Source organism: Eschscholzia californica, unplaced genomic scaffold, assembly GCF_041429995.1.
Source record: "Eschscholzia californica isolate CP2 unplaced genomic scaffold, dmEscCali1.0.p SCAF_6, whole genome shotgun sequence".
NCBI lineage: Eukaryota > Viridiplantae > Streptophyta > Magnoliopsida > Ranunculales > Papaveraceae > Eschscholzia > Eschscholzia californica.
This window is the reverse complement of record NW_028238483.1, coordinates 14,359,531-14,367,916: the sequence shown is the minus strand read 5'-3', so window position 1 is coordinate 14,367,916 and position 8,386 is coordinate 14,359,531. Positions and strand designations below refer to the sequence as shown.

General features: G+C 44.0%; 1 protein-coding gene across 1 annotated transcript; it reads left to right on the top strand.

Annotated features, from left to right (window-relative positions):
- Positions 1–1,047: 1,047 nt before the first annotated feature.
- Positions 1,048–2,013, top strand: LOC147531892 (uncharacterized). The gene is made up of 2 exons (XM_086649862.1): positions 1,048–1,300; positions 1,589–2,013. The coding sequence occupies exons 1-2, from the start codon at positions 1,048–1,050 to the stop codon at positions 2,011–2,013; spliced, it is 678 nt and encodes a 225-aa protein (XP_086505988.1).
- Positions 2,014–8,386: the final 6,373 nt, after the last annotated feature.

Below are 8,386 nucleotides of genomic sequence, written 5' to 3'. Positions count from 1 at the left end.
TTAGAAAAGCTTGCACTTGCACTGGTCCACGCTGCTCGTAAACTCAGGCCTTACTTCCAGTGTCACTCAATAGTAATTATTACAGAATTCCCGCTAAAGAAGGTTCTCCATAAACCTGAACTCTCTGGACGCCTCACCAAATGGGCGGTAAAATTACGCGAGTATGACATCTCATACCAACCAACGCGCCATCAAGTCACGGGTACTAGCTGACTTTCTTGTTGATTTTTCACCTAACATATCGGTGCAGGCAGAAAAATAATTGTTGTTCTTAACCGACAAGAGCCAACAAAAATGGAACCTATCAGTAGATGGTTCAAGTAACATGAATGGCGTTGGATTGGGAATAACTCTGACTTCTCTAGAAGGAGACTTAATACAACGTGCTATCCGGTGCGCATTCAAGGAAACAAACAATGAAGCTGAATATGAAGCACTTATAGCTGGACTTGCGCTTGCAAAAGAAATGGGAATTCAAAGGTTAGACAATAAATCAGATTCTCAACTTATTGTGAATCAGTTGCAGGGAACTTACAAGCACGTGACGCCAAGAAGACAACGTACCTTGCTCATGTAAAAGAATTACAAGCACCCTTCAAGGAAATGAACATAACACAGATACCTCGACTAGAGAATGGACATGCTGATGCTCTCGCCAACCTTGGCTCTTTAATTCAAACAAAGGTAACTCAAAACATTCCTCTAGTCTTGCTCGAGTGGCCAGCAGTATGGAAAAATCCTACCTCAGAGGTAGCTGCTTCGGATCAAACCGACAGCTGGATGACTCCCTTGATTCGCTACTTGGAAAATGAAGAACTACCTGAAGAGAAAATGGAAGCAAGAAGAATTCGTGCTAAAGCAGCCAGATAGACAATCTTAGACGGACAACTACGCAGAAGATCATATTCAGGACCATATCTGAAGTGCATTACCCCACAAGAAGACAGGTACGTTCTCTCCGAATTACATGCAGGTGAATGTGGGAACCATTCAGAAGGGCGCAGTCTAACAACTAGAGAACTCACTGCCGGGTACTATTGGCCCACTATGAGGTCAGATTGCATTGACTTTGTAAAGAAGTGTGATAGTTGTCAACGCTTTGCACCCACATCTCATCTCCCACCAGAACGTCTCAACTCAATACTATCTCCTTGGCCATTCAGGAAATGGGGAATGGATATAGTAGGAAAACTTCCTACAGCACCGGGACAAAGAGTGTACATGTTGGCTGTAACCGACTACTTCACCAAGTGGATTGAGGCTGAAGCATTTCACCAAGTCCGAGACAAGGAGGTAAAAAGTTTTATTTGGAAGAATGTTATTTGCAGCTTTGGAGTTCCAAAGGAAATTGTGTCCGACAACGGCTCACAATTCATCAGCTTCGACTTCCAAGATTTCTGTAAAGAATGGGGGATCAAACTGAACTTCTCAACTCCAAGATACCCCCAAGCAAATGGACAAGCTGAATCTTCCAACAAAACAATCATGGACACAATAAAGAAACGATTGAAGAAAGCCAAAGGCGCCTGGGCAGATGAACTACCAGGAGTCTTATGGGCGTACAGAACTACTGTTCGAATTCCAACAGGAGAAACTCCTTTCTCACTCGCTTATGGCTCAGAAGCCGTCATACCCGCAGAAGCAGGACTTCCTTCTACCTGTTACCAATGGACGAAAGAAGAAAGTAACTGGCAACAACTCAATCACAATCTCGACACGCTTGATGAAATTCGTGATATGGCAGCCATTAGAAATGCAGCTTACCAACAGAAAGTAGCACGTCACTACAACAAAAACATACGAACTCGAACCTTCAAGGTAGGAGATTGGGTACTTCGAAAAGTGTTTCAGATCACTAAAGAAAGTGGCGCTGGAAAACTTGCCCCCACTTGGGAAGGCCCATATCAGATCACCAAAGTGGTAGGACAAGGCGCGTACAAAATTCAAGCACAAGATGGACGTGACATAAACAACAGTTGGAATGCCATCCACCTTAAGTTGTATCACTTCTAAACTCTACTAATACTTCTTCATTTTCTTCTGCTTATACATGTACTAACTTGAGCGTTGGATAGTCGGTGGGACTCCCACCGACTATAGTCCCTCAACAAAAAGTATGCAGGTGGAAAACACCTTAAACAAGTAGACGTTTCACACTTTCAGGAGCATGTCGATAACAACTGGGAAGAAAATGAAGGCACCTCGTGCATGAACAATAACACAACCTAAGTCCAGCACAAAGTTCAGTACTACACTTAGGCTGGGGGCATACTCTAGAGATACTTTCACGAAAAGGACATGCAACGAAAACGCAAGCACAGACAAAGATACAACAGAGTGCACGCAAAATTAGATGAAGAACCAATAAAACACATGAAGAAATAACAGAAACCATGTGAAACTTGGACAACCCGTTTGTCTCTCTCTCTTTTCCCGCATTCGCAAGCATCGACAAGACGGCAACCCGATCGCCTTTTCTCAACTTATACTCGGCAACTCGATTGCTAACCTGTTTTTCATGTACTCGACAACCCGATTGCCTACTCATTTTTACATGTACTCGGCAACCCGATTGCCACCCTTCCTGTAAAAGAGTTACATACCACAACCCGATTGTCTTATACTCGTACTAATGTACGAAAACTACACACGTATCAATAAAGGATTTCCCGAGGTATTATTTCACTTATGCGTGCACACCAAAAGTCTAAGTCTCTTACTTCTACTTGTCTTTTTGCATGCACAAATTCGACATGATCCATATCTACAAAACATAAGTCACCCCGACTTATAAAAGGCAACCCGTTTGCGTGTACAAAGAACGTTCACAACTTGTATCCACAATATAAGCGTAAACGAAATACTTCATTCAAAACATAACAAGTGAGAATCAACGTCTCACCAAGTTCAAGTCACCAATACTTAAAACAAAGAATGTGGTGAGAAATTCCTCCATTCATGAAGTCTATCGACTAGTGCAGAATAAGAGACAAACAAGCAAAGAAGGAAATGGGGTCCCTGACTCAAAGAGCTCTCCTAGTCGGAGCAAGAATCCACGCCATAGTCAATGTCCTTCAAGTCCTCATAACGCGCAATCTCTCTTTCGAGGTCCCATCCTCTATTCTCGTTCGCGACGTACTCATTCATCAGCTCCCATTGAGCTACCGCCACGGTACTGGCAGCCATCTCGTTAAGCACACTCGCACACTTCTTGTGCGAGATCTTCAACTTGGAGTACTTGGCCTCCGACTCCTCATAACGCTCCTGCATCGCCTTCTCTGATTCCACATGACGGTTGCTCTCCGCTTCGATCTGTTAGTTCAAAGTGTCAATATGCTCCTGGGCATAGTTTGCACTCATCATCGCCTACAACAAAAGGAAAATGTATCAGCACCATATAAGTAACACAATAACGCACGAGAAGGACAACAAGCGTAAACCTGGTAGCCACTAAGTGCCGACTGCTCCAAAGCCTTCTAGACACCTATCTCCCAGAGATAGGCCTTGTCTTTCTTCGAACACCGACGTCGAAGAAGAAAACTCCATATGCACCGCCTGAGAGTCTTCTTCCTGCACATGAACTTTCGAAGAGGATGGTCCAGCACCGCCAATGGGAAAGAGAACGTGTGGACGTTCGGGGGACGACTCGATCCTTGGTTTCTTCGCTGGAATCTTCTTCTTAGTCGCCACCTCTTTGGCCGACGACATCTTGAAAGTCTTCTTTGGAGCCATGTGGAACCCTGCAAAAAACAAATTAAAAGTAAACAGGTGAAGAAAACTAATACACGCAAAGAAAGCCCAGGGTAGGACACATACTCTGTGCTTGGTTGGGAGTTGCAGGTTCGGCGTCTCCAAAGATCAACGTTTTCCAACTCCTGCTCAATGCAGGCTTCGCCAAGAAAGCCTTAAACTTGGTCAGCTGTTCTTCACGAGAAAACCCTGTGCAAATTTCTGTCTGCTATCCCTGCAATATACAAAGCGAAGATCAGATACGTGCAACGAAACTTGTGAACACAAAAACGTGTGAAGTCAAAGCCTGTCAAAACAAAACATGTGGAAACAACGCTCACGAGCATCTCTCCACTTGAACTCGACCTTCCCGCACTCGAGCGGATCAAACACTCCATCCCTCTTAACGAAAAAGAATCGACGTTGCTAATTCCTTTCAAAACGCGACAAACCAACTATAATATTCGGCATCTTCGGACGAACTTTTAGCTAGTACTGCCTCTTCCCGTGATCGTTTCCCTTCATAAAATGGTGAGCGACTACGTCCTGTGCAGTTACTGGTTTCCCTAACGTCTCCCCAAGCTTCTCCAAAGCCATCAATAACCTCCACGCGTTCGGCATAAGTTGGGTGGCAGCTATTCGAAACCTAACCAAGACATCCCTTACCAGACAAGATATGGGAAACCGAATACCCGCTTTCAAAAAGTTCTCATAAAGGCCATAATACCCAGGTTGAGACGACTCGACTACGGTTCCACCAGGTTTAGGCGCTCTCATCACAAGAGCCGCCGGAAGATCATACTTCACCCTGAGGTTTTCCACGCACTCCTCGGTCAGAACGAATAGTTGTTGTTCCACCTCAACTTCGTCGTCAGAAGAGGAATCAACATGAGGTTGTTCACCTAGGTGCGGAATGACCTCAACATTACTTTGTGCTCGATTATACGGGAAAGTTCTTGCCATCCTACGTATCAGAGGGAAAACATTCTCAGGAATACCTCACACGAATGCTAAAACATGTTAACCGAGGAACACGTGCAAAATTGAAGCGTGTACAAAATAAAGACGCCGACAAAGCAAAAATGCATGTAGTCAAGCCACATTGACTTAAGGTATTTCCTATACTACTTAAAGGTTGGATAAATTTTTCTCACTTGTGAACAGATACACGCCAGAAATTGTACATGCATCCTCCTCATGAGTACGTGTACACATTTCCACATTATAAGTTTACATGTACAACTACGCGTACTAAGGGTTTACGTGTACAACTACTACAAGTTTGCGTCTACAACTACGAGTACTAAAAGTTTATATGTACAACTACGCGTACTAAAGGTTTACATGTACAGCTACGCGTACTACAACTTTACGTGTACAACTACGCGTACGAAGATTTTTTTCGTTCACATATCCATCTGTTGCAAGATTACGCATACTATGAAGCCCGCGAATCTACATATGCTACAACAACTACTAGTTCGCACATACGCCTACAACTACTACAAGTTCACATGAACATTTACAACCAAGGCAAGTTGAACAAAAAAGGTTGCGTACGTGTCGACATTCACAAGAATTAGTATGAACAAACATGTTAAGTGGCAAGGCAAACACGAGATAACAAGTTCTATATACAAGAAAGGATCAAAAGATCGAAATGTCAGAGATTGAAGAATGAACCTACTTGAAGTATTTTTTTTTTATGAGGATCACGAAGAACACCAAGAACGCCAAGAACACTTTCAGAGCTCCAGAAGTCTCCCAAGCTTACTCAAACAACAATGAGTCCAAGGACCCCAATACCCCTTTTTATAGGACTCACAACCCCTAATCAAAGGGCCACATCGACCCACAGGTCACATCGCCACATGGCGAAATCCTGTCGAATCCAAGGTAAGACACGCCACATGGGCGTCCACATGTCACAACTCCATCAAGTCACCGAATTTAGAGAATTCTCTACGCCAAGGAATAACAGAAGAGACACCCTGCGTGCTCTAACAATTACAATTTCTACGCCATAGCAGAAAACAATCTCCCATACATTCGGACGTGATCGGCTCAGATACCACTCGGCGCGGATAACGCCACGCCATGAGACAACGAGGTTCGGCCCCGTGCCACCGACAAAGTGAAGTCCTCCACGCTGCCAGACATCGTGGACATATCCTCCATGCGGCCATGCAGCGTGGAGACGTCCCCCCACGCTGTCCGGCAGCGTGGAGAATTCCTCCACGCTGCCAGGCAGTGTGGAGAGGTCCCCCATGCTGCCAGATAGCGTGGAGAAGTCCCCCACGCTGCCAGACAGCGTGAAGACGTCCCTCACACTGTCCGGCAGCGTGGAAAGGTCCTCCACGCTGCCAGGCAGCGTGGAGACGTCCCCCACACTGCCAGGCCGCGTGGATAGGTCCTCCACGTTGTCCGGCAGCGTGGTGATGGCCCCCAAGCTGTCCGGCAGCGCAAAAATATCCTCCACGCTGCCCAACAGTATGGAGAAGTCTTCGACCCCAGTTCGTCGTACAGAGGACCCACACCGCGTTCGCTAACTCCGGGCGAAGTTCCTGAACTGACCCGCACAAAGCAGTGCCATATTGTTATCTGAGCCCATGCGACTAACACGGGATCTATCCGACTTACGAGGCCACCTCTTCGGATACACATCTACTCTTTAAGAAAATAACATATTTACTTAGAGAGTGAGGGACAAACTGTGTTGACCAAAATCCACACCAGGGCCCTCGGCACTAAAAGCGCCCATTAAGACGTCAAGCCCAGCGCAACACTCTCGGGCCCAGCCCAGAAGTCTTTTAATGGGCCCTCGTCGCCTAGATCCTAAAACTCGTGTCGAACCCAACCACGTGCAAAGAGTCTCCACGTGCACAGAACTCCACACGCCTGAATCTCCACACGTCTGGCGCTTGACACGTCTAGATCTCCACGCACCACGTGTTAAAGATCGCTTGACGAAAGAGATCCTCGACATATCACATATGCCCATAATGACATAGGTCTCAAGCTTGGTCAACGTAACTCCATAGACAATTATCCCCCATTAATGACATGCATAACATGGTAAAGTCTCACATAAATGTGAGACCATGCACATGCACAATCAGAGTAGCCAGAGAACATGCACAACTGTTGTGCATGTACAGCTAGTGTACACATCACCATATCCCAGGCATCTTGCCATGCATTTACTCCATAACGGTCAGTCTTTACTCTTCCCAACGGATCATTCCTCACGCCTATATAAAGAGGAGCTCTTCCACTTTACAAGGGGGAGACACATCGAAAGCAGAGCAAAGCAACCACTACTTCTTCTTCTCCACTCGCTCCTTGTTCTTCAATTGTTCTTGAAAAACTGACATACGAGTTCACCTGGTTCTGGGCGTACACACTACTAGACGCCTCAAGGGTGTTGAAGCTTCTCCTTGCTCGACGCTTCCAGTGATCGTCAAAGATACTAAAGCCTTCTCGACGCTTACAGAAAATATCAAGGAGGTCATAGCTTCTTTCTTTCTCGACGCTGCTAGTAACATCTACTCTAAGTGATAAGATTAGCTACACATGATTACAAACATCATCTTCTCAAAAGAAATCAATCTCACTGAAATTAAAAATAAAAGTGATAAGGATGATCACCAATTGATGTTCCAAATTGTTCAATGGTGAAGAAAAGATGATGATGATGCTCCCTGGTTTTCCTTTGATCTTTCTTTCTCTATCTAGATTTGAAATAATCCAGAAGAAAGCTCCTGGACAGAGATGAACTCTATTTGTTTTCTTCTTGTTCCAAGAGAAAATGATGAACTCTCTTTGCTTATAACAGAATTAGTAACAAAGATAATAAACCCAAACAAAAAGGTATAAGAAGATGATGAACTCTGATTTTATTGGATTTCTCTATCAATCTCTCTTAATAAACAAAGAAAATAAAGAAGACAAATCTTTGTTTTGCTCTCTCTCTCTCTCTAACAATATCTATTATTAATTTCTCTCTCACAAAGAAAAATAAAATAAATCAGAGGTAGAAGAAGAACATAAATCAGAACAATGGTGGTTTCCGTGCTTCTTTCAAGCCGAATCCCCCCTTTCTTTGCTGCCTTCTCTATTATATATAGAAGTAATAAGAAGAAGAAAAATAATCCAATCTTTCTTTCCTTCTCTTGTAAATCTCTAGCTCACAAAATCATCTCAAGAACCCTCTCTTGGTCAATAACAATCCCTGAAACTCTCCTATTCGGTTAGAAAAAAAATCTCTCCATTAGTCTTTGTGAATTCTTGTCCATAAAATCACGCTCCATCTCTCTAGAATAGAAACAGTAGCTCATGAGGAAAGAATATAATTTCCTTCCTAAAAGGATGAAGACCATAGCAGTTTCCTTCTTCATCTCTCAGTTTGTCCATTTATATTTCTAATATCTTTTTTCCCATCTCTAAACAAAGCAGGTGATATATATATAAAAAGGCAACTTCCTAAAAGTTTGGATTCAAATGGCGTGAGGAAATTGAATTGGTGGTTGGCTGTTATGGGGCATGATTTCATGCATCGCAGAACACTTTAAAAACATGTAACAACTTACCTGATTTAGCCATGTGTGATGGTGAACTCCTGACCATTTGTTCTTCCCATACTACTACCTTATCTTGC